Consider the following 26,864-nt stretch of genomic DNA (forward strand, 5'->3'; position numbering starts at 1 on the left):
GATGAAATGGTGACAAAATCGCATCACATTTCTATGATACCCTGATACAGTCACAAGATTGAATTTCTCAATTCTTATACTTTTAAAAATGAATTGAAATGAAAAAAAAATAATGAATCATTTTCCATTAAGTCATTACCTTTTTGTGTTTACAGTTCCAGTACAGAGCTATGTGTTTCTATGGTAACAGACTACAAACAAGCCCTGTGTAGTCTGATCCAGCAGTCATGTATCTCTCAACTCCAGGTGCCACTTCAATGTAAGAAGTCACAGACAGCAGAGGAGGGGACATATGGAGGAAAGGCCATAACTTCATTGTCTTGATGACTATGGGATAGCGGAGAACTGGGGCTCCTAAGCTGACCTTCAGGCTAGGGAGTCCTATGCTATCCCTAACTTCAGGGATACTCCTGATGGTGGAGAGCCCGGAGTCTCCTTCCTGGCCCTGCTCCTGACCAGTCGTGATCTAATTCCCCCTCCCGCTACCTACAGTGAAAGACGGGACAGGAGTCTAATGAAACCACAGAAATAGACAGACTGGAAATCAAAACTCTTGTCACACAAGCACGTACACACACACACAGGATAAGACAATAAGAGGTACAGGAGGAAAACAAGAGCAGGAAGGACTCTACATTACAACCGGGGTAAACTCCACAACCACACCAAGCAAGGAGCACAACTTTCACCAGAAAGTCTGGGACACCACACCTCACAGACCAACAAAGACAAACTATAGTTGGCATAGGAGGAAGGATTCCACCAGCATACATAAGAGGGGAGCAGGTGTGCTATGCCTTCCCACAACATGTGACCAAAGGAGCAAGCAGATTAGCAGAAAATTAACTCTTGCTAGTCTGCCTATAAGTCAGCACACAGCAGTTCAACATCCCAGTCTTGATGCCAGACACCAGAGAAACCATTGGGCAGAGTGTCAGAATCTGTAATCTGAATATAGTGCAATGCCACCATGACATATGGCTTAGTTTGTGCAACATTAATCACCACATTTATTTTTTTACCCAAACAGTTTTTACCTTTTGATCTTTCATCGGTTTCCATCAGATTCTGGTCGGGCTCCATTGCTCCCCGGATTATCAAACTATCCAGAAAAATCCATGACTTCTGCAATAATGAACCCGGCTCAGGCTCCAGCTTTCGTGCCAGAAGGAGCTTTTCTTACTAACCCTGCAGTAATCATCGATGGTCCAACAGCGCCACCCTCTGCCTGGGCGACTATTCCAGGATACGAAGGGATGAGTGGCGATCACGGCGGTAAGTGACCAGGGGATGGTAACTTTGCTTAATATTCTTATGTTTGGTCATAAATATTATCTGACTTTTTTGGAGGGGGGCAATCTACCCCCCATTAAGATTGAGACCCGATTCCAAAATCAATGTCAGCACAATTCATATATTTAGTCCTTTTGTTTATTCGTGGGTGTAATACCCTGCAGTTCCTGAGGGGGAGCTGCAGGTTAAACTGATTTAAGAAAGAATTATTTGATTGAAGGTCTTTTTGGAGAAGAGTAAGATATATATATATATATATATATATATATATTAGAAGGTGGCCCGATTCTAACGTATCGGGTAGTCTAGAATGTGTATGTAGCTTAGCAGATTGAATAATAAGGTAATGAATGGACGGGATGGGTTAGATTTAATTTAGTATTCTTATAATTGTTTATTGGTTCTAAAATGACAAACAACAGAAGGAACAGTTTTAATAGATGAGTCTAATGTTTAATGATGTCCATGGCTTGTAATGAAAGAAGGCCATGAACAGTGTAAAGTTAAGTAAAAATATGCTGATGCTGTGATGTGGCCCAATGCTTGTATGTGCCCCCATCGTGGTGCAGCCACCATCCTGACATGTGCCCCCATCCTGCAGGGTAAGGGCGCTTTCAAACTTGCATTCAGCGCAATCCGCCACTATGGAGAAGAGCGCAGGCCGTTAACGCACTGTGCTATTCTCCATAGACTTGTATGGACGACGCACTGTGACGCAAGTGTCTGCGTTGCATCCGCTGGATGACACTGAGTCGTTATTTTGACGCAGCGTCGAGCGGAGGGAACGCTGCATGCAGTGTTTTTTTGGGTCGTTAAAATAACGCACATTGACAGATTCCTTTGGAATCCGCTAAGGTGTCTAATGATTGTCTATGGGGGCGGATTCCGCCGCTATGCGCTAAGCGGCGGAATCCGCTGACAAATTCCGTCACGTTCTACTTAGCATGCTCAGCATGCCCAGCAGAACGATCTAAATCATTTAAAATCACTCCTGGTCTCTCTCCCCCCCTCCTCCCCCTCTCTCATACTCACCGATCATGGGCGCGGCGCTGCACGGCTGTCACACTGCTCCGGCGGCTTTTCCTCTTTTGAAAATGCTGGACACTCATTATTCAATCTCGTATTTCCTGCTTCCCCTGCCCACCAGCGCCTATGATTGGTTGCAGTCAGACCCGCCCCCACGCTGAGTGACAGCTGTCTCACTGCAACCAATCACAGCCGCCTGTGGGCGGGTCTATATCATGCAGTAAAATAAATAAATAAATAATTGAAAAAAAATGACGTGTGGTCCCCCCTAATTTTGATACCAGCCAAGATAAAGCCACACGGCTGAAGGCTGGTATTCTCAGGAAGGGGAGCCCCACGTTATGGGGCGCCCCCCAGCCTAACAATATCAGCCAGCAGCTGCCCGGAATTGCTGCATCCATTAGATGCGACAGTCCCGGGACTCTACCCGGCTCACCCCGAATTGCCCTGGTGCGGTGGCAATCGAGGTAATAAGGAGTTAATGGCAGCAGCCCATAGCTGCCATTGAATCCTAGGTTAATCATGGCAGGCGTCTCCCCGAGATATCTTCCATGATTAACCTGTAAGTTAAAGAAAATAAACACATACATCCGAAAAAATCCTTTATTTGGAATAAAAGACAAAAAATACCCTCTTTCACCATTTTATTAAACCCCCAAATACACCTCCAGGTCCGACGTAATCCACAGAGGTCCCACGACGCTTTCAGCTCTGCTACATGAAGCTGACAGGAGCGGCAGTAGAACACGACCACTCTCTGTCAGCTCCACACAGCAACTGAAGTGAGCTGCGCGATCAGCTGTGCCCTCATTCAGGTGACCCACGGACACAGCTCTAGGGTGGAGGACTGCAGCTGTGGCCGTGGGTCACCTGAGTGACGGCACAGCTGATCGCGCAGCTCACTGCAGTCACTCAGGAGATTTGAGGTCACCTCTCTCTCCTCCCGACCGCAAATCTCCTTTTCCCTGCGAAAGATTAAAAGAAAAAAAAAACGCAAAACGTTCTTTTACAGGAATCCGTTACTTTATTAGCACACTATTTGCAACGCATCCGTCACATATGTCACACAACGCACTGTGATGGATGCCTCACAACGCAAGTGTGAAAGCAGCCTAATGAGTGCGGGGGGGTGGAGTGCAGGGTGGGTGGAGCCGAGCGGGGCCATGGCGCTGAGGATGTCAGTGCCGGGGACTGCATGGCTGGGGACAGGTGACTATCCAGGTGTGTGTGTGTTCAGTGTATACATGCGGAGTGTGAGGGGGCGGAGCCGAGCGGGGAAGTGTCGGGGGTCGTCCTGTCGGCCCGTAGTTCGGGCTGTTCAGTTAGGCTCCCTGCACACGTAGCAAGGGTAAATATTGGGTAACTAAGCAAAGCGGTTTGCTTGGTTCCCCGATATTTACCTTGGTTACCAGCGTACACCGCTTAGCACTGGCTCCTTGCACACATAGCCAGGGTAAATATTGGGTAACTAAGCAAAGCGCTTAGTGTGTACCCTGGTTACGTGTGCAGGGAGCCTTAGCTGAGCCGTTGGTCGCAGGCTCTTTAGCGCACGCGCTGTGGCGATGGTTGTCGCTTTAATGACGTCATTTTGGAGCAAGACAGACAGACAGAATAAGGCAATTATATATATAGATTTCTATTAAGATAAAACTATAGTATCCACATTAGACTCATTAAAGGACCTCTTAAAGGGGATGGGGCTGGGGGGGAAATTCAGCTTTTTTATATTCCTAAAAGGCATTAGATGAATGGAAATGAGGATTAACTGAGGAACTAAATAGATCTAACATTCAAAAGAAAAGGAAATCACTTGGCGGCCATATTGGATGCACATGTGACCTCTCATACTTATAGATGAATGTTGAGAAGATATATTCTGAAAATAAGGAACTTTGTTTTTTCCTTCCCTTGAATTTTTGTTCTCGGGATGTTGAGAAATCATCGATCTTGTGTAATAAAAAGTTTTGCTACTTTCTTTCTTTAACCATTTTAAACAAATCTTTGCTTGTTGGGAACATTCTTGCTTATATCTAGAGTGAAAATAATGATTCTCACAGCTGAAGGTTTGTTACTATTACATCCAGACTGGACAATTCTCTAACAGCTAAGCAGCTTGTATTGATACATTTTACTTGCAATGATACATTGTAACAAACTGTTAGGACAGGAGAGAGATTTGGCTGCTGTCGTGTTTAGCTCACAGAGGATAGTCCATACTGAATACAATTGTAACAAGGCTTCATCTATGAAGAATATTAGGGCTGTAGAGATTTTCAGCAGTTAGGCATTGTAGGATTACACGTGTCTAATGTAGAACTTTGTGCCATTCACAGGTAAATTGCTGCCTCCACCACCGATCCCTGACACCGTGCCGGCACCTGAGTGCACCAACTGGTTGTAAGAATTTCTGCTTTCCCCTACGTAGTGTCATGTCCTAACCGGAGTTCGCTCCTGCGACTTCTGCTACGATCGCCAAGTGACGCCGTGTTAGCACCTTGGATAGTGCTAGGGATGGGAGAGGAGTCAGTGCCAGTGACTTTGGTGGGCGAAGGCTCCACTCATCCACTAAGCTGGGTTTCCCTGTAACCTGCAGTACCACTGGCTGACAGTAGGTGGCGTGTGTCTTCCAGCTGAAGTTACCATCATTCAGCTATAGCCAAAGGGAAGACACCACACCCTTCTTATTCTCCCTCCTGGCTGCTGACCTCTGCCAGAGATAGTTCTGTATTCCTGGTTTCTGTCCCGCCCTGTTCTGTTTAGTGATCCTGGTGTTCTGACTGCTGCTTCTTTCCTGACTACCCTCCTGCCTGCCGTTTATGTATCTCGCTGCCATCTCCGATTTTGACCTCTGCCTGATTTCCTGACAACACTCTTGCCTCCCGAGTTTGTGCCTTTTTGTGCCTCCTGGTTTAGACCCTGCCTGACGACCACTCTTTTCTGGATTGCAGCCGTCCATAGGCAGCGATCTCCTGGACCTTGTGTAATTCTAAATCCCTGTATAAGGGTTAAAGGGTTTCCGGGTTCTTGAGGTCCTGCTGACTTGGTGGCTAGCCCTTGTCTGTCCATGACAGTCATCTTAGTCTGTGGTTAAGGGCAGACGTTACACGTAGTAGCAGAAAGAGGCAAAAGTATCACTGTAACCACTGCACATGTAGGTTCATCTAATCCATCCCATGAAGTGGTGGACATCAGCATGTGGCTTTCCAGTTGTCACAAAACTACATCTCCCAGCATGCCCTGATGACCTAATTTATACTGTGACACTGTTAACCAGGGTTCACATGTAACCTTAGGGCCAAGGCTCTGGTGGTCCAATAGTCACGAGAATAAAAAAGAGCTGATTGGCCCTATTACACATAATCTATTGGGGCCCATGAACCTTCATTCCTGCCTCCAGATCTGCTTCCTCTAGCTTTACGCTTAGCTCATTACTTTTATTATACATATTACATTCAGTCTTGCCCATTGCTGGTCCTCAGGGGAGAAGCATAACATAAGGAGCAATTAGAGAGAATCCATGTGCCATGCCCCGCCCCTGCAGAACCAGCACCAGCTATAACAGTGTAACAGTTATTCTGGAGTGTTCCTTTAATACATTTGTTCAGTTGTATCCATATCACTGATTGCTTTGGTGCCTCTATATCTCCAGAATCCCGTCTATCTCAGAAGACGACGCTAGAAGTGCATTGATGGAGTTCTCGAACAGTAAATGTTGCTACGGCTCCAGCCCCGCAAAGGAGATGGACTTCCGAGAACTGCAGCCTTTTAACACATACCGGGTGTGTAATCTTCCTGCATATCTTAACACCTCCCCTAGATTTTGTTTTATGGATATTGTCTTTATATTGTGGTTCACTTCTCTGCCACATTCCCCCTTCTTCGGTATTATTTCTTGTATTTCTCGCTAGTTTTTGGTGAACATTTTACAACGATATCGGTCGTCTTATGCCCAATATGTCTCTTTATTTTTTATTTCTAGTATCGACTGGAGACGTTCACGGAGTCACGGGGGTGTAATTGGGTGACTGCGCCTTACTCTGGTCAGTGCAAACTTAGACTCCTTGAGCAGCAACATTGCCATTGGGTAATAGGGTTATATTGTATTGATTCGGGGTGCCTTCCTCTTTTTTTTAACAGATTTTGGGTGTTTTTTCTTTTGTTTGCATGGATTCGGTTTTATTCCCTTCATTTTGCGTGGTATTTCGATATTTTCTTCCTGTTTGCATGGATTCCATTTTTTTCTTCTGTGTGCATGTATTTGGGATGTCTTCTTTGTGTTTTCATGTATATCAGATGTTTTCTTCATGTTTGCATGGATTTTAGATGAGTTCCTTCTGTTTGCATGGATTCCATTCTTTTTCCTTGTCTTTGCATGGATTTTGGATGTTTTCTTCTTGTTTGCATGGATTTTGGGTGTGTTCCTTCTGTTTGCATGGATTTTGGGTGTGTTCCTTCTGTTTGCATGGATTTTGAGTGTTTTCCTTCTGTTTGCATGGATTTTAGTTGTTTTCCCTCTGTTTGCATGGATTCTATTTTTTCCCCTAGGTTTGCATGGATTTTGGATGTTTTCTTCTTGTTTGCATGGATGTTGGGTGTGTTCCTTCTGTTTGCATGGATTTTGGGTGTGTTCCTTCTGTTTGCATGGATTTTAGGTGTTTTCCTTCCGTGTGTATGGATTTTGGATGTTTTCTTCTTGTTTGCATGGATTTTGGGTGTGTTCCTTCTGTTTGCATGGATTTTGTGTGTTTTCCTTCTGTTTGCATGGATTTTAGGTGTTTTCACTCTGTTTGCATGGATTTTGGGTGTGTTCCTTCTGTTTCCATGGATTCCATTTTTTTTTCTTGCCTTTGCATGGATTTTGGATGTTTCCTTCTGTTTTCGTGAATTTTAGTTGTTTTCCCTCCGTGTGTATGGATTTTTGGTGTTTTCCTTCTGTTTGCATGGATTTTAGTTGTTGTCCCTCAGTTTGCATGGATTTTGAGGGTTTTCCTTCTGTTTGCATGGATTTTAGGTGTTTTCCCTCCGTTTCCATGGATTTTGGGTGTGTTCCTTCTGTTTCCATGGATTCCATTTTTTTTTCTTGCCTTTGCATGGATTTTGGATGTTTCCTTCTGTTTTCGTGAATTTTAGTTGTTTTCCCTCCGTTTGCATGGATTTTGGGTGTTTTCCTTCTGTTTGCATGGATTTTAGGTGTTTTCCTTCCGTGTGTATGGATTTTTGGTGTTTTCCTTCTGTTTGCATGGATTTTAGTTGTTTTCCCTCAGTTTGCATGGATTTTGAGTGTTTTCCTTCAGTTTGCATGGATTTTAGGTGTTTTCCCTCCGTTTGCATGGATTTCGGGTGTGTTCCTTCTGTTTGCATGGATTCCATTTTTTTTCCTTTTCTTTGCATGGATTTTGGGTATTTTCCTTCTGTTTGCTTGGCTTTCGGGTGTTTTCCTTCTGTTTGCATGGATTTTAGGTGTTTTCCTTCCGTTTGCATGGATTCTGGGTGTGTTCCTTCCATTTGTATGGATTTTAGATGTGTTCCTTCTGTTTGCATGGATTATGGGTGTGTTCCTTCTGTTTGCATAAACCACCGGGGTAGTGGAGGGTAGTACCTAATCTCAAAAACACCACTATTGAACTACTCTCATAAAAATATTATTTTATTTTATTTTATTTCATAAATATTAAAACAGAACAGTAGTAATGTTCTCTCATCAGAATACTAATACTAATACTACTTTAGTATTCTGATGAGAGAACATTACTACTGTTCTGTTTTAATATTTATGAAATAAAATAAAATAATATTTTTATGAGAGTAGTTCAATAGTGGTGTTTTTGTGTTCCTTCTGTTTGCATGGATTTTATGTGTTTCTTCTGTTTGCATGGATTTTATGTGTTTCTTCTGTTTGCATGGATTATGGGTGTGTTCCTTCTGTTTCCATGGATTTTATGTGTTTCTTCTGTTTGCATGGATTTTATGTGTTTCTTCTGTTTGCATGGATTTTGGGTGTTTTCCTTCTGATTGCATGGATTTTTGGGTGTGTTCCTTTGGTTTGCGTGGATTTTAAGTGTTTTCCCTCCGTTTGCATGGATTATGGGTGTGTTGCTTCTGTTTGCAAGGATTTTAAGTGTTTTCCTTCTGTTTGCATGGATTTAAGGTGTTTTCCTTCTGTTTGCATGGATTTTAGGTGTTTTCCCTCCGTTTGCATGGATTGTGGGTGTGTTCCTTCCGTTTGCATGGATTTTAGGTCTGTTCCTTCTGTTTGCATGGATTTTGGGTGTGTTCCTTCCGTTTGCATGGATTTTAGGTCTGTTGCTTCTGTTTGCATGGATTTTGGGTGTGTTCCTTCTGTTTGCATGGATTCTATTTTTTCCCCTAGGTTTGCATGGATTTGGGATATTTTCTTGTTTGCATGGATGTTGGGTGTGTTCCTTCTGTTTGCATGGATGTTGGGTGTGTTCCTTCTGTTTGCATGGATGTTGGGTGTGTTCCTTCTGTTTGCATGGATGTTGGGTGTGTTCCTTCTGTTTGCATGGATGTTGGGTGTGTTCCTTCTGTTTGCATGTGCTTCCTTGCATACTCTACATGTACTGATTCTCATAATATCCTGCCTCACTTGTGTTATTCCTGTGTCTCCAGGCAGAGTTGCGTTGTCGTAGTGCATCGCCCTCTAGTGTTTAGTACATTTGAAGTGGAACCATCACTAGGTTTCTCAATACAAGCTGCATACATACTGTATAATATATATTTAGACTTGATGGGGCCGGTGTAATTACAACCATTCTTTAAGGGATCTTAAAGTATCATTATTTTTTAATTTCATTTTCCCATCTGGTATTAAAGTGAGCATTTCATGACTCCAGGTAGAACCAGAACCTGGCGACAGATTAAAAGGTTTCAGTATCAGCAGCATCTGCCAGTCCGGAGCAGGAAAGTGGCGACTGCCGTCTTTTCTTTTCCACTGATTAAAATCTTCAGCAATTAAGTGTAAATTGTGCAAAAGAAAATCCCTAATAAACTGCAACATTCCATTTCTTTTGAAGGTCAGGGTGTGGACTCCTCAGCTTTTGGGGTCCCTCCTCAGCCCTGGGACATCCCCATCCAGATCCCAGCTTTATTTAAAGATGGAGAAAGTAAGATGCCCGTTCCTCATACGTCTTCCTTGAAGGTAAGCTGCAAATTTATAGGAGCTAAGACCCCCTCCCTCACCACTGGCCTGATGCATTTTCCCAAAAAAATGCAATAAAATGCAGTCAAACATTGTAGGTTTTCCAAAAGGGCACTGAAATACTAGAACTCGCCATGGCAAAATTAAGCCCCCCAATGGAAGGGAAAATAAGGAAGTTATTGCTCTTGGAAGAAGTGGCTGAACAACGAAAAGTGTCTACGCCATTAAGGGGTTAACTACCGTTTTGTCTCTGATTGGACGCGATCTTATGTATCGCCATTACATTTTTGCAGCAGATTTCGTTTTTCTTCAGCGCTCTATTGGGAGACCCAGACGATTGGGGGTATAGCTACTGCCTCCGGAGGCCACACAAAGCACTACACTAAAAAGTGCAAGGCCCCTCCCCTTCTGGCTATACCCCCCCGTGGTATCACGGGTTCTCCAGTTTTCAAGCTTTGTGCGAAGGAGGTCAGACATCCATGCATAGCTCCACAGATTTTAGTCAGCAGTAGCTGCTGACTATTTCGGATGGAAGAAAAGAGGGCCCATATAGGGCCCCCAGCATGCTCCCTTCTCACCCGTTGATGGTGTTGTAAGGTTGAGGTACCTATTGCTGGTACGGAGGCTGGAGCCCACATGCTGCTTTCCTTCCACATCCCCCTGAGGGGCTCTGAGGAAGTGGGATCCTGCCGGCCTCAAAGCTCTGACGCCGGGCTCCATCCACAGACCCATTTGAACCTGCTGGATACGGAGCTGGAGTACCGTTCAGGGACATGGCCCTGCACCATTACAGGTACTCTGTGTCCCCGGACACACAGACACAGCACACTCCAGACTTGCTGGGTGTGCTAGTGCGCCGGGGACAGTAAAGGGTTACAGTCACTGCAGCTTTGCTGAGTGACTTTGTGTATTGGGAACTACCGCGCCGGACGCTCCGGGAGCGGCGGCGCGGCTGGGACTTGTAGTCCGCCGGGGACTGGGCGCCGACCGCGCTTTTACGGCGGCGGCGCTTATAAATCCAGTCCCCGGCTTCTGCGGCCTAGTGCCGCTTCGTTCCCGCCCCCTCCCTGTCACTCAGGGAAGGGGACAGGCGCTGAGCAATCAGCAGCGCCGAGGGCTGGAGCCTTTTTACATGCTCCAGCCCTCTCACTGCACACTGTCGGACGCCGGATTCCCGCTCTGACTTGGGGCACGCCCACGGCCCGCCCCTCCTCACACGAGCTGGGGAAGACGCCGGCAGCCATTACCGCAGTCCGAGCTCGGACTTTCGGCAACCAGGCAGGACTATGGCGACCATACACCCGCTTATAGGCGGGCGGTAAGCGGCACACATAGTGCTGACCCCAATATATACTGCAGTGTGTACATGTGTATTTTAACTGCATAGGTCGCTATATGCCCGCTTGGAGAGCGACACATCAGCAGCAGGAAAGCAGGTGTGCTAAGGCACAGGCTTTCTATGCTGCTTGTATTGCACGTACTGAAGTGTTCATTTGTATTTATGCTTGTATGCTATACATTGCACTGTACAGTCGCTAGTTTTAGCTATATTCTCCTGGAATGGCTAGACTACAGCAGCTGAAAACCAAGGGTGCTGGGGCACAGGTTTTTTTCTATGCTGCTTGTATTGCATGGGCTGCAGTGTGCATTTGTACTTGTGCTTGTATGCTATACATTGCACTGTATGGTCACTCTTCTGGGCTATATTCCCCTAGATGACTTGTCTACAGCAGCAGAAGAGCAGGGGTGCCAGGGCATAGGCTTCTATGCTGCTTGTATTGCTTGTGCTGCAGTGTTCATTTGTACTTTATGCTTGTATGCTATACATTGCACTGTACGGTCACCATTCTTGGCTATATACTTCTAGATGGCTAGTCGGCAGCGGCAAAAAAGCAACACAGATTTTCAGTGCTGTTTTTACTACATGGGATGCTATTCATGACACCGTCCCATTGTGTGCATGCTCCCCTGTAGCACTTCGTCTGCCGGGGTCTCTAGCACTTCGTCTGCCGGGGTCTCTACTAGTCGTGGCCTAAGAAACCTGTCAACCCTGTCCAAGGACAGGGACGGAGTTGCAGTTTCGACAGATATATTGTCATAAGATAGAGACTTACAGTCCAGACAGGCCATGGGCAATCTTCCTGACCAACCTCATTTGGAACGGGGGGGTCCCAGGAGGACTCTCTGTAGGATAAGGCAGCTCTCCAGGACTTTGATCCTGACATCGCTCTCAATCCGGATACACCGGATGGTAACGCCATACGGAATGATCCTATAGCGTCCATCAATGGAAGGTTGGATCTTTCTCCCTCAGCTCCCCCAGTGGAGGAGTCAGCTTCACAGCAGGAGAAGTCCCTTTTCAGTATCTCAAACGGATATTGAGTATTTTTCTGGCCACGCTGACTTCAGAGAAGCAGTCCAGAAACACCACGCTTACCAGATAAGCGTTTTCTCCAAACGTTTTTTTTTTTAAAGATACACGTTATCCCTTTTCCCCTGACGTGGTCAAGCGCTGGACCCAGGGTCCAAAGGTGGATTCTCCAATCTCCAGGCTTGCGTCTAGAGACATAGTTGCACTGGAGATGGGGCTTCACTTAAAGATGCCATTCACAGACAGATGGACTCTGGTTGAAATCTGTCTAGGAGGCTATCGGCGTGTCGGTTGCTCCGGCATTCACAGCCGTATAGGCAACCTCACCTGTTCAGCTGTTCTTGCGCAGCTGGCCTTGAGCACATGTACATCTGTACCGCAGAGGCGTCCGTAACCCCGCAATGTCTGCACTGCGACTTACCCTATTAATGCTGTCCTAAAAGTACAGTCGAGGTTTCGGTCCTTCCCAAGCTCGGGCAGGTCCCAATTGTCCTCGTGCAAAAGGGCTACAAAACCTCAGACGGGCTCAGATTCCGGCCGGGCTCAATCACGCCCAAGGAAGGCAGCCGGAGGAACCGCTACCAAGGCGGTCTCCTCCTGACTCTCAGCTCTCTCTCTCTCTCTCCGCATCCGCGGTTGATGGCAGACTCCCCCGCCTTTGGCGACATTTAGCTGCCACAGGTCACAGACCGGTGGGTGGCGGACATTGTGCTCACGTGCACAGGACAGTGTTCTGTTCTCGTCCTCCGACTCCATTCTTCAGAACGGCCCCACCTCTCCACCGAGCAGATGCCCTGCTGCAGGCGGTGGACGCTCTAAGAGCAGAAGGAGTGGTGATCCCTGTCCCCCCCTCAGGAACGAGGGCGAGGGTTTGTACTCCAATCTCTTTGTGGCTCCAAAACAGGACGGCTCCTTCCGTCCTGTTCTGGACCTAAAACTGCTCAACAATCATGTGCACGCCAGGCGGTTCCGGATGGAATCCCTCCGATCCGTCATTACCTCAATGTCTCGAGGAGACTTCCTTGCCTCAACAGACATCAAAGATGCCTATCTCCACGTGCCAATTGCTACGGAGCACCAACGTTTTCTACGTTTTGTGATAGGAGACGACCATCTTCAGTTCGTAGCTCTGCCATTCGGTCTGGCGACAGCCCCACGGGTGTTCACCAAGGTCATGGCAGCAGTGGTAGCAGTCTTGCACTCTCAGGGACACTCGGTGATCCCTTACTTGGACGATCTACTCGTCAAAGCACCCTCCCTCGAGGCATGCCAACGCAGCCTGAATGTTACGCTGGAGACTCTCCAGACTTTCGGGTGGATCATCAATCTGGCAAGGTCAAATCTGTCACCGACTCAATCACTAACGTATCTCGGCATGGAGTTTCACACTCTATCAGCGATAGTGAAGCTTCCGCTGAACAAGCAGCGTTCACTGCAGACAGAGGTGCAGTCTCTCCTTCAAGGCCAGTCGCACCCCTTAAGGCGCCTCATGCACTTCCTAGGGAAGATGGTGGCAGCCATGGAGGCAGTTCCCTTTGCGCAGTTTCATCTGCGCCAACTTCAATGGGACATTCTCCGCCAATGGGACGGGCAGTCAACCTCCCTGGACAGGAAAGTCTCCCTTTCCCAGACGGCCAAGGACTCTCTGCAATGGTGGCGTATTTCCACCTCATTGTCACAGTGAAGATCCTTCCTACCCCCATCCTGGGCAGTAGTCACGACAGATACGAGTCTGTCAGGGTGGGGAGCAGTTTGTCTCCGCCACAGGGCTCAGGGGACGTGGACTCAGCAGGAGTCCACCCTTCAGATCAATGTTCTGGAAATCAGGGCAGGGTATCTTGCCCTACTAGCTTTCCAGCAGTGGCTAGAAAGAGAGCAGATCCGAATCCAGTCGGACAACTCCACAGTGGTGGCATACATCAACCACCAAGGAGAGACGCGCAGTCGGCAAGCCTTCCAGGAAGTCCGGCGAATCCTCATGTGGGTGGAGGACACAGCATCCACCATATCCGCAGTTCACATCCCGGGCGTAGAAAAATGGGAAGCAGACTTCCTCAGTCGCCAGGGTATGGACGCAGGGGAATGGTCCCTTCACCCGGACGTGTTTCAGGAAATCTGTCGCCGCCGGGGGGGTGCCGGACGTCGACCTAATGGCGTCTCGGCACAACAACAAGGTCCCGGCATTTATGGCACGATCGCGCGATCACAGAGCTCTGGCGGCAGACGCCTTAGTGCAAGATTGGTCGCAGTTCCGGCTCCCATATGTGTTTCCACCTCTGGCAATCTTGCCCAGAGTACTGCGCAAAAATCAGATCCGATTGCAGCCGTGTCATACTCGTCGCCCCAGACTGGCCGAGGAGATCGTGGTACCCGGATCTGTGGCATCTCACGGTCGGCCGACCGTGGTCACTACCAGGCCGGCCAGAATTACTGTCCCAAGGGCCGTTTTTCCATCGGAATTCTGCGGCCCTGAACCTGACTGTGTGGCCATTGAGTCCTGGATCCTAGCGTCTTCAGGATTATCCCAAGGGGTCGTTGCCACCATGAAACAGGCTAGGAAGTCCACCTCTGCTAAGATCTACCACAGAACGTGGAAGATTTTCTTAACCTGGTGCTCGGCTCAGGGAGGGTCTCCCTGGCCATTTGCATTGCCTACTTTTCTTTCCTTCCTGCAATCGGGGTTAGAAAAGGGCTTGTCGCTCGGCTCCCTTAAGGGGCAAGTCTCGGCACTATCCGTATTCTTTCAGAAGCGTCTAGCACGTCTTTCTAGGGTGCGCACGTTCCTACAGGGGGTCTGTCATATCGTACCCCCGTATAAGCGGCCGTTAGATCCATGGGATCTCAACAGGGTACTAGTTGCTCTCCAGAAGCCGCCTTTCGAGCCTCTGAAGGAAGTTTCATTTTCTCGCCTGTCACAGAAGGTGGCGTTTCTCGTTGCGATCACATCGCTTCGGCGAGTGTCTGAGCTGGCAGCTCTGTCATCCAAGGCTCCCTTCCTGGTGTTCCACCAGGACAAGGTAGTGCTGCGCCCCATTCCGGAGTTTCTCCCTAAGGTCGTATCCTCATTTCATCTTAATCAGGATATATCCTTGCCTTCCTTTTGTCCTCATCCGGTTCACCGGTATGGAAAGGACTTACGTTTGTTAGATCTGGTGAGAGCACTCAGAATCTACATTTCCCGCACGGCGTCCATGCGCCGTTCCGATGCATTTTTTGTCCTTGTCGCTGGTCCGCGCAAGGGGTTGCAGGCTTCTAAAGCCACCCTGGCTCGATGGATCAAAGAACCAATTCTAGAGGCCTACCGTTCTGCGGGGCTTCCGGTTCCTTCAGGGCTAAAAGCCCACTCACCCAGAGCCGTGGGTGCGTCCTGGGCATTACGACACCAGGCTTCGGCTCAACAAGTGTGCCAGGCAGCTACCTGGTCCAGTCTGCACACTTTCACCAAGCATTATCAGATGCATACCTATGCTTCGGCGGACGCCAGCTTAGGTAGAAGAGTCCTGCAGGCGGCAGTGACACCCCCGTAGGGGAGGGCTGTTTTGCAGCTCTAACATGCGGTATTTCTTTACCCACCCAGGGACAGCTTTTGGACGTCCCAATCGTCTGGGTCTCCCAATAGAGCGCTGAAGAAGAAGGGAATTTTGTTACTTACCGTAAATTCCTTTTCTTCTAGCTCTTATTGGGAGACCCAGCACCCGCCCTGTTGTCCTTCGGGATTTTTTTGTTGTTTGCGGGTACACATGTTGTTCATGTTGAACGGTTTTTCAGTTCTCCGATGTTACTCGGAGTTAATTTGTTTAAACCAGTTATTGGCTTTCCTCCTTCTTGCTTTGGCACTAAAACTGGAGAACCCGTGATACCACGGGGGGGTATAGCCAGAAGGGGAGGGGCCTTGCACTTTTTAGTGTAGTGCTTTGTGTGGCCTCCGGAGGCAGTAGCTATACCCCCAATCGTCTGGGTCTCCCAATAAGAGCTAGAAGAAAAGGAATTTACGGTAAGTAACAAAATTCCCTTCTTTTACTCTGCATGATAATAAGAAACCTTCGTCCTGTTATTTCAGACTTGTCCCCAGTGTCTAGGAACCTGCAGGACTGTCTGCAAGAAATGTCATGGGACAGGTGGGGTAAGTGTCAAGTATGAAGAATATGTTGTTTTCTTACAGAAGTTCACTTTTCTCAAGATCTGGGAGCTGGAAAAAAAAACCCCTGAAACACATCATCTGTTGACTTAGAGGCACCGTCCTCCTATATTTACAAATACATGTAATGAGTACTGGCTTTCATGTGACCTTCCGCTCCTCCGGATGTGACCCTGCACTCCTCTGGGTGTGACCTTCCGCTCCTCCGGATGTGACCCTGCACTCCTCTGGGTGTGACCCTCCGCTCCTTCAAGTGTGACCCTCCGCTCCTCCTTGTGGGACCCTCTGCTCCTTCAGGTGGGACCCTCTGCTCCTTCAGGTGTGACCCTCCGCTCCTCTAGGTGTGACCCTCCGCTCTTCCAAGTGTGACCCTTCACTCCTCTGGGTGTGACCCTCTGCTCCTCCAAGTGTGACCCTCTGCTCCTCTTGGTGTGACCCTCTGCTCCTCCAAGTGTGACCCTCTGCTCCTCTGGGTGTGACCCTCTGCTCCTCCGGGTGAGACCCTCCGCTATTGTCGCGGGCGGGGAGGAGGGTGTCAGCACACCGCGCTCACCCCTTCTGCTCGGGTCCGGCAGCTGCTCAGTGGTGGCTCGAGCGGTGGGCCGGATCCCAGGGTTTCTCGAGCGACACTCCTCGCCCGTGAGTGAAAGGGGAATTTGTGGTTGGGTGTGGGGGATTGTTATAGTTCGTGACGCCACCCACGGTTGTGGTGATTTCACCACCGCTGCTCAATTCGGGGATCCCGGGGATGGTGATGCGGAGCAGCCAGGTGTTGTGTCGCCCCTCCGTGGGTAGGGGTTGGTGATCCCGGGGCCCGGGGGTGGAGAAGGAGGTGCGGGGCCTGGTGGGCGCAGGGACGCGGGGGCAGCGCTGTGCTTTGCGGCACTGTGGTACTCACTCAGCCTGAGACATGGACACAGTTTGTACGGTAAACCAAACGGCTGGTAGGACGGTCCCACAGACGGCTGCACCTGCACTCCCGGTAGGTGACGGTGATGTCCCTCTTCCTTGCACCTATGTTTGACTGATGGTAGCGGTGGATTCCCTCCGGTTACCCGCTCCCCGACTGCAATCTGGGCCGGAGGAGCTCTACACTTTGCCCGCAGGCGCTGGCCCTGAGAAACTGGTGCCTTGGCGGTGGCGGTGTCTCTCTGCTTCAGGTTGGGCTGTTGCCTTCAATCGGGACTTGGTTGTTGGGGGATCTACGTCCCCTTCACTGACGGATTCGGCAAATTTGGCGACTCCAAGCCTTGCCGGGGTCCGAGAGGCCCCTGCCCTGATGCTGACTGTCCTTCGGAACACTGCTCCAGACCACCGGGCACACAGCCAACGGGGTCCTTCCAGGAACTTCCAAACGGTCCCCCTCCAGACAGTCACCGCCGTCGCTGACCTTGCTGTTCTGGCCCTACACAAAGCTGGACCCTTCAGGCTTTCCTTCCTTCACTCCCCTAACTGTTCTCCTCACTCCTCTAACTGTTCTCTTGCCCTGCCCGGGCTACTCTGCCTGGTTTCTCCCGCCTCCAGAGCTGTGATCTCCTTGGTGGGCGGAGCCAACCGCCTGGCCCACCCCCTGGTGTGAATCATCAGCCTCTGGAGGAAGGCAACAAGGATTTCTGGTTAGCTGTGATGTGCCTACCTGGAGTGTGGGGTGTGGTGGTGTTGTGACCTGTGACCCATGGGTTGCCCAGGGCGACACACTATTCCTTGGGGGATCCTCCGCTCCTCCGGGTGTGACCCTCCCCTCATCCGGGTGTGACCTTTCACTCCTCTGGGTGTGACCTTCTGCTCCTCTGGATGTGATTCTCCATTCCTCTGGGTGTGATCCTCCATTCCTCTGGGTGTGATCCTCCATTCCTCTGGGTGTGACCCTCCGTTCCTCTGGGTGTGACCCTCCATTCCTCTGGATGTGATTCTCCATTCCTCTGGGTGTGATCCTCCATTCCTCTGGGTGTGATCCTCCATTCCTCTGGGTGTGACCCTCCGTTCCTCTGGGTGTGACCCTCCATTCCTCTGGATGTGATTCTCCATTCCTCTGGGTGTGATCCTCCATTCCTCTGGGTGTGATCCTCCATTCCTCTGGGTGTGACCCTCCGTTCCTCTGGGTGTGATCCTCCATTCCTCTGGATGTGATTCTCCATTCCTCTGGGTGTGATCCTCCATTCCTCTGGGTGTGACCCTCCGTTCCTCTGAATGTGACCCTCCGCTCCTCTGGGTGTGACCTTCTACTCCTCTGGGGTGATCCTCCATTCCTCTGGGTGTGACCCTCCATTCCTCTGGGTGTGACCCTCTGCTCCTCTGGGTGTGACCCTCCGCTCCTCCTTGTGGGACCCTCTGCTCCTTCAGGTGTGACCCTCCGCTCCTCTAGGTGTGACCCATGTCTCTTGTTAATATTTGACCTTGGGTGAAACTCTAGGAATCATTGAAGCTGGTGCAAATTTATGGACAGATGATGGAAAAGTCATTTTCCAATTTCCACCCTCCTCTTGTTGCTGGTTACAGGAGCCTTCTGCTTTTTCAGTTTCTGCTATTTGTAAAATACAAGATTAGTTATTTTGAGAAAATGCACAAGATTGATATTCTTGGTTACAATGTCAGGTGTTACACAAAGTGTCGCTTTGTAACTTCCCTCCGCAGCTCTGATCACAATTGTCTATTTGGAAATCACAGGATAAATGTCATCTGTTGTCAGCACACAGGACAAAGTTGAGACTTTCCTAGAATTCCCTAATTTCAATGATAAACATTGTTCCAAGTGGATAGAAGCATCTTGAGGAGCAGAAGTTGTCAGTTATTATTTACAGCTGTCAGCCGTGATTTGAGCTTCCTCTGATCCCAATTGTCTATATCAACGTCACAGGATAAATGTCGACTGTTGTCAGCGCACAGGATAGAGATGAGACTTCTCTCCCTAATTCCAATGATAAATATTGTTCCAAGTGGATAGAAGAATTTTGATGAGCAAAAGTTATCAGCTATAACTTATAGCTGTCAGCCGTGATTTGAGCTTGCTCTGATCCCAATTGTCTATATGGAAGTCACAGGATAAATGTTGCCTTTTGTTAGTGCACAGGACAGAGAGATGAGACTTTCCTAAAATTCCCTTATTCCAATGATAAACATTGTTCCAAGTGGATAGAAGCATCTTGAGGAGCCATTATTTACAGCTGTCAGCCGTGATTTGAGCTGGCTCTGATCCCAATTGTCTATACTGAAGTCACAGGATAAATGTCAGATGTTGTTGTTGCACAAGGTGGAGATTCCATTTCTTAGAATTCCCTAATTACAGTGATTAATATTGTTACCGTTGGATATAAACATTTTAAGAAGTGATACATCAACATCAGCGGCTCGTCCATTATTCATGGGTCACTTTTTGCTCTCTTGCAGGTAAGGTGTTGGGTTTGTAATGGGACAGGGAACAAATTCGAAAAGGCTTGTCATCACTGCAGGGGACAAGGAACAGAAAGGTGAGTGGAACATCTCAGCCCTTATCGACATCTTGTTTGAAGGAGACTAATAAGAAACTTGGTAGACTTATTGTTTCCCCTAGCTCCTATAGCCCCTAGCACCACTGACTGGCCTTGTTGGATCGGCCAACGATCAGCGCTCACTTGCATGACCCACAGGTGCGTCCTAAAGAACTCCTGTCCTCATATTTTATTAGGGACCTACAGATGTCATAGAAAGACCTCCTTATATGACTCAGAACAGAGGGAGACTCTGAAGAATACCCAACACATAGTGGAAAAAAACCTTTTATCCCCTTTCCACTGTGTTCTGAACATATAAAGCTTTAACACTGAGAAGGTGTCAGCTATAATTTACAGCTGACAACCTGTCACCATTGGGGCCAGTTCTGAAGTTCTGATCCCAAATGTATAACCCCCTTGGAAGCCACAGTGATTTCCAACCACAGCATCTAAACGGTTAGACCCAAGAAAGGAGCAGCATCTGTCACCCAATTACCACCTTTCCAATCAAAACAAGGGTTGTAGCCTCCCTTGGCTGCCAATGTCTTATACCTTTGTGAAGCCCAGCCACTGGCTGAGCTTCGTAGGAAACCATTATTAACACAATATACTGCAATTCTGATACAGTATATTGCAGTATATAGACCAAGTTATAGAAGGATTGCAGGCTCAAGTCCCCTAGGAGGCGTAATACGAAATTAAAAAGTCTAAAATGTTTAAAATTCAAATCACTTGACTCCATTTTTCACAGTTGGAATAAGAAAAAAAAGAAAAAAAAAACATTTCTGGTATCATTGTATTCATGAAAAGTATCAAAATATAAAAGTAAAGGCTAACAGGAGAAAAAAAAAAAATGCCAGAATTGTATGTTAGTTGCTGCACCTCTCTCAAAAATTGTAATAAAAAAATGTCAAATACCTACCAAAATGGTATCACGAAAAACTACAATATATATATATATATATATATATATATATATTTATTTATTTATTTATTTCTATATATACAATCATATGAAAAAATGTGGGCACCCCTATTAATGTTAACCTTTTTTCTTTATAACAATTAGGGTTTTTCAACAGCTATTTCAGTTTCATATATCTAATAACTGATGGACTGAGTAATATTTCTGGATTGAAATGAGGTTTATTGTACTAACAGAAAATGTGCAATCCGCATTTAAACAAAATTTGACCGGTGCAAAAGTATGGACACCCTTATCAATTTCTTGATTTGAACGCTCCTAACTACTTTTTACTGACTTACTAAAGCACTAAATTGGTTTTGTAACCTCATTGAGCTTTGCACTTCATAGGCAGGTGTATCCAATCATGAGAAAAGGCATTTAAGGTGGCCACTTGCAAGTTGTTCTATTTGAATCTCCTATGAAGAGTGGCATCATGGGCTCCTCAAAACAACTCTCAAATGATCTGAAAACAAAGATTATTCAACATAGTTGTTCAGGGGAAGGATACAAAAAGTTGTCTCAGAGATTTAAACTGTCAGTTTCCACTGTGAGGAACATAGTAAGGAAATGGAAGAACACAGGTACAGTTCTTGTTAAGCCCAGAAGTGGCAGGCCAAGAAAAATATAAGAAAGGCAGAAAAGAAGAATAGTGAGAACAGTCAAGGACAATCCACAGACCACCTCCAAAGACCTGCAGCATCATCTTGCTGCAGATGGTATCAATGTGCATCGGTCAACAATACAGCGCACTTTGCACAATGAGAAGCTGTATGGGAGAGTGATGAGAAAGAAGCCGTTTCTGCAAGCACGCCACAAACAGAGTCGCCTGAGGTATGCAAAAGCACATTTGGACAAGCCAGTTACATTTTGGAAGAAGGTCCTGTGAACTGATGAAACAAAGATTGAGTTGTTTGGTCATACAAAAAGGCGTGGAGGCAAAAAAACACGGCATTCCAAGAAAAGCACTTGCTACCCACAGTAAAATTTGGTGGAGGTTCCATCATGCTTTGGGGTTGTGTGGCCAATGCTGGCACCGGGAATCTTGTTAAAGTTGAGGGTTGCATGGATTCAACTCAGTATCAGCAGATTCTTGACAATAATGTGCAAGAATCAGTGACGAAGTTGAAGTTACGCAGGGGATGGATATTTCAGCAAGACAATGATCCAAAACACCGCTCCAAATCTACTCAGGCATTCATGCAGAGAAACAATTACAATGTTCTGGAATGGCCATCCCAGTCCCCAGACCTGAATATCATTGAACATCTGTGGGATGATTTGAAGCGGCTGTCCATGCTCGGCGACCATCAAACTTAACTGAACTGGAATTGTTTTATAAACAGGAATGGTCAAATATACCTTCATCCAGGATCCAGGAACTCATTAAAAGCTACAGGAAGCGACTAGAGGCTGTGGTTTTTGCAGAAGGAGGATCTACAAAATATTAATGTCACTTTTATGTTGAGGTTGCCATACTTTTGCACCGGACAAATTTTGTTTAAATGCGGATTGCACATTTTCTGTTAGTACAATAAACCTCATTTCAATCCAGAAATATTACTCAGTCCATCAGTTATTAGATATATATGAAACTGAAATAGCTGTTGCAAAAACCCAAATTGTTATAAAGGAAAAAGGTTAACATTAATAGGGGTGCCCACACTTTTTCATATGACTGTATGTATATATATATATATATATATATATATATATATATATATATATATATATAAATACCACTTTTCCTTGACATGCATATGGCATTTTAATGAAGATTAAATAAAGAACTCATATTTTTTTATTAAATCCAGCAGCACTCTTTCTATTTTTGCCTCACACCAATAACAAGCCCTCGCTCAATGTCAGTGTCAGAAAAATAAGTTATGGGTCTGAGAAATTAATGACTAAAAAAACCAAATATTTATCTTTATCTCGTGTGTGTGTATATATATATATATATATTTTTTTTTTTTTTTTTTTTATTATATTTATATTTACAAAGTTCAGTAGTTCAAAGTTTGGTATTGCCGTAAACGTATATACTCGATAATCCTCTCACCAGATCATTGTTACCGCACGGTCAAACTGAAAAAAACAATGGTAGAATTGTATTTTTTTCCCACTAATTCATCTCACTTGAAATTTGTTTTCTAGGTTTTCAGCACATTATACAGAAAATGTGAATGGTGTCTTCAAAACTATAACGTGTTATGCCAAAAATGAACCCTCATACAACTGTTGGGATGGGAAAAAAAAAATTATAGTTCCGGAAAGGAGGAGATGCAAAAACTAAAGTGCAAAAATGAAAAAATATCACCTTGGCTTTAGGCGGTGAAATGGGTTGACCACTTTTCAACCTACCCCTACTCAATCACTATATTTTCCTCAAAGTAAAATAGCTGTGTACATCCAATATGCATCAAGATATTAGATACAATGGTTATAAAAGTTTTTGTCCTGTTTTAAGTCAGTAACTCTCCATCCTCTCGATCACAGGTGCACGACTTGTAACAGCAGCAAATATGTGAAGTGTGAGGGATGCTCTGGACGCGGACAGATCCTGAACTTCATTGAGTTGACCGTCACATGGTGAGGACTCGGAGGGGAGCAATAGTCTGCGGCATTCGTCCAGAGAGGCAGTGATTGGACACTACTGTTTGGAGAAAGTTGTCAGTGAAGTTCTTAACACTTTTTAAAAGGTTTAGATCATTAGAATACAGGGAGTAGTAGTCATCATGGAGGAGTTTAAATACGGAGTGGGGAGGGAGAGGTGCCAGATAGCGGCTTCAGGAGGCACCAGTCAATAACTCCACATACTGCAGCTGGCAGGATCCTCTATATGCAGCGATGTGGAGGTTATCCATATATCTAGACCCCCGTCCCCTGCAGTATCTTCATCCCAGGGCGAGGGGCGAAACGAGCACCAAAAGGATAGGGGGTAATTATAGAGAATTTATATACGCCTCCATGTGCCATTGTTATATTGTCTCTTCTGATTCCAGGAAAAATCATGTTTACGAGTTTGTAGCTGATCACAATTCAGATTTTCCTACGGAGCTGTTCAAAAAGGTGAATGGAGAAAAGATCTTCGTGGATGAAAATTTGCTGGTGAGAAACTTTGGTTCTCTAATTTAGACAGATAGATAATCCAAAAGAATGAATAGATGGATAAATGAATGGTGATGGCCTCCAGGTCACTAATGTTCTACATGCTTCACTTTAGACATCCCCGAGCCCCTACTGTGCTTCACAGCTGTCATCACCTAGTCCCCCCCCCCATGCTTCACTGTAGATATTACCTACCCCCTAACAAGCTTCATTGTAGAAATCACCTTGCCCCCACCATGCTTTGCTGTAGACAACACTGTGCCACCGTCCTGCTTCACTATAGACATCACCGAGCCCCCGCCATTCTTCACTGAAGACAACACTGAGCCACCATCCTGCTTCAGTAAAGACATCACCGAGCGCCCACCATTCTTCAGTGTAAACAACACTGAGCCAATGTCTTGCTTCACTATAGACATCACCGAGCCCCCCCATTCTTCACTGTAAAAATCACTGAACCCCTGCCATGCTTCACTGTAGACATCACTGAGCTACCACCATGCTTCACTGTAGACATCACCAAGCTCCCGCCGTGCTTCAGTGTAGACATCACTGAGCTCCCACCATGCTTCACTGTAGACATCACCGAGCTCCCGCCGTGCTTCAGTGTAGACATCACTGAGTCCCCTCTGTGCTTCACTGTAGACATCACCAATCACCTAGCCTCCTCCATTCTTCACTGTAAACATCACGGAGCATCCACCATGCTTCACTGCAGACATCACAGGGCACCCGCAATGCTTCACTGTAGACATCACTGAGCCCCTGCCATGCTTCACTGTAGGCATTACCAAGCAACTGCTGTGCTTCACTGTAGACATCACCAAGCTCCCGCCATGCTTCACTGTAGACATCACCGAGCCGCCGCCATGCTTAACTGTAGACATTACCAAGCTCCTGCCCTAATTCACTGTAGACATCACCAAACTCCCGCCATGCTGTTGAACTCATCATGCCCCTGCCATGCTTCACTGCAGACATCACTGAGCCCCTGCCGTGCTTCACTATAGACATCACCGAGTCCCCGCCATGCTTCACTGTAGACATAACCGTGCTGCTGCCATGCGTCACTGTTAACATCATGAGAGCCGGCCATGCTTCACTATAGATATCACCGAGCTCCCATATGCTTCACTGTAGTTACCACCAAGCTCCCACCATGCTTCACTGTAGACATCACCGAGCCCCCGAACTGCTTCACTGTAGACACCAATGAGCCACCATCCTGCTACGCTATAGACATCACTGAGTTTCAACTGCATTTTGTGAGGAATTTTTAGAGAAACCTCTTATATATTATTTGTGTTCAGTTACTTATACATTGCTTTATTGCAAACAAAATCAATCTTGATCATTTAATAATAAACTAAATTTACAAGGGGAATGGCTGAATTTGTGATTGTAGATACATAACTGTAGATTTGATCTTGACCTCGGTCCCTTTTCCTTTTTGCAGCTGTCTCCGCTGGTTGCTTTTCCAGTTCCATCCATAAATCAATCTTCCCAGTTTGCATTGCAGCAGCACCGTACTCAGTTTTTTTCTACGAGCCGGGTGCTCAGGCAGGTGCGTTATTAATGAAAATGAATAATTATGGGTTTAATAATTAATAAATCATGGCAGCGTCAATGCTAGGGCCTCCTTTCCCAAAGGTTGAGATTAAACTGTGCAATCATTAATAATTATTTTCCTTGTCCCTACAGAGACACAGCATCCAATTACTGCCGCTCACCAAGGTGGAGTATCTGTGGAGAGGCAAAAACTATAACTACTTTGTATATGGACAAGAGAACAAAGTATATACGGACAACTATCCTCAGAAGTGCTGCTGCTGTGTTGTCATGTGACAGATCTCATCTCCTAATATCTACTATTTCCAGGACCAGGCTCCTCATGGGCGGGGCCAGTGATGTCACAGAAGCTCACATTCAGGCCCTGTATGAACTATAAAGTGATAATCCAGGGTGTTACACTGTAACAAAGCTGCAGGACAATGTTGCACCCTATTTCATTGTGGATTCATTTATCATTATGGTTCTGTTACTTAGGATATATTCACATTTTTGTACACAGCAGTCAAACCACGAGTGAATAAAAGAAACTTTTGTCATAGTTTTAGTATAATGTCAAGTGTTATTGTTTAGTGATAGAATTATATGTTATCTGATCAATGGCAGGGGTTAAGGCTCGCCTCGTGTAGGTAAGGGTGAGCAGCACGGACCAGAAGCATTGATGCAGCAGAGCTGTAAGGCATGTGGAACAGCAAGGACCAATAGAGCGGATGAATGTGGATCCGTAAACTAAATATAGCAGAGTCAAATGTGTGGACAACAGATTGGATTACTAAAGATGACTATGCTGGTGGCTATCTTGTTGTTGTAGACCTTGATATAAGCGGAGACAAGTAGTCTGGCAGCCACCATGATGCAGCAGAAATGACTGTGCGGACAGCAGGTAGGCACAGCAGATCTGAGTTGGTAGTAGAGCTAGATATTGGTTACCAGTAAATCATCTGAGTATATAGATAGGCATCTCACAGTAGCAGATCTGCCACAGTAATCTGGATGGAGTTGGCCATAAGGGAAGGAAAAAGGCAAGGCAGATCAGTAGTAGGTGGCAATAAAATGAATGAGTATGCTGTCAATTCAGATATTTTAGTGTGTATGGCCCTTTAAGAAATAGCATCACTGGAGTGCACATGACCGTACAATATACAAGTACCCAAAATTCTCATGTTTTATGTCATTAATTTCTTTTTCCATTAGAATTTATTAAACTCTTTATTGTATTGTCTTGCAGTTATTGTTTCGGCAGCTCTAAAATAACAAAAATGACCATCTTTATGAGTCACGTTAATAAAAAATTCACCAAATATTTCAGGTAGGCAGCTTCTATGCAAAGCTATGTGTGTCCATGGGTACAGAGAGACTGCACTCTAAGGGGTACTTTGCACACTACGACATCGCAGGTGCGATGTTGTTCGGGTCAAATCGAAAATGACGCACATCCGATGTCGTTGTCGACATCGGAGTATGTGAATCCTTTTTAATATGATTAACGAGCGCAAAAGCGTCAATCGTATGATCGGTGTAGTGTCGGTCATTTCCATGATTTCGGAAGGACCGATGTTACGATGTTGTTCCTTGTTCCTGCGGCAGCACACATCGCTGTGTATGAAGCCGCAGGAGCGAGGAACATCTCCTTACCTGCGTCCCGCCTGCAATGAGGAAGGAAGGAGGTGGGATGTTTACGTCCCGCTCATCTCCGCCCCTCCGCTTCTATTGGCCGCCTGCCGTGTGACGTCGCTGTGACGCCGCACGACCCGCCCCCTTAG

General features: G+C 46.5%; 1 protein-coding gene across 3 annotated transcripts in view; it reads left to right on the plus strand.

Annotated features, from left to right (window-relative positions):
- Window positions 1–26,312, plus strand: part of LOC142249749 (protein SSUH2 homolog) — a 28,732-nt gene extending 2,420 nt beyond the window's left edge. Inside the window, exons 2-13 of one of the 3 annotated variants that reach the window (XM_075321595.1) lie at window positions 156–259; window positions 1,066–1,275; window positions 4,653–4,716; window positions 5,969–6,098; window positions 6,299–6,359; window positions 9,354–9,478; window positions 15,910–15,972; window positions 19,375–19,454; window positions 22,921–23,013; window positions 23,427–23,532; window positions 24,989–25,096; window positions 25,234–26,312. In XM_075321595.1, coding sequence (XP_075177710.1) covers window positions 181–259; window positions 1,066–1,275; window positions 4,653–4,716; window positions 5,969–6,098; window positions 6,299–6,359; window positions 9,354–9,478; window positions 15,910–15,972; window positions 19,375–19,454; window positions 22,921–23,013; window positions 23,427–23,532; window positions 24,989–25,096; window positions 25,234–25,377 — 1,263 coding nt within the window. In that variant the 5' untranslated portion in view covers window positions 156–180 and the 3' untranslated portion in view covers window positions 25,378–26,312. The remainder of the gene's footprint in view (window positions 1–155; window positions 260–1,065; window positions 1,276–4,652; window positions 4,717–5,968; window positions 6,099–6,298; window positions 6,360–9,353; window positions 9,479–15,909; window positions 15,973–19,374; window positions 19,455–22,920; window positions 23,014–23,426; window positions 23,533–24,988; window positions 25,097–25,233) is intronic. The other 2 variants (XM_075321594.1, XM_075321596.1) reach the window with 2 other exon arrangements.
- The last annotated feature ends 552 nt before the right edge of the window (window positions 26,313–26,864 follow it).

This window comes from Anomaloglossus baeobatrachus, chromosome 8 (assembly GCF_048569485.1).
Source record: "Anomaloglossus baeobatrachus isolate aAnoBae1 chromosome 8, aAnoBae1.hap1, whole genome shotgun sequence".
Taxonomy (NCBI): domain Eukaryota; kingdom Metazoa; phylum Chordata; class Amphibia; order Anura; family Aromobatidae; genus Anomaloglossus; species Anomaloglossus baeobatrachus.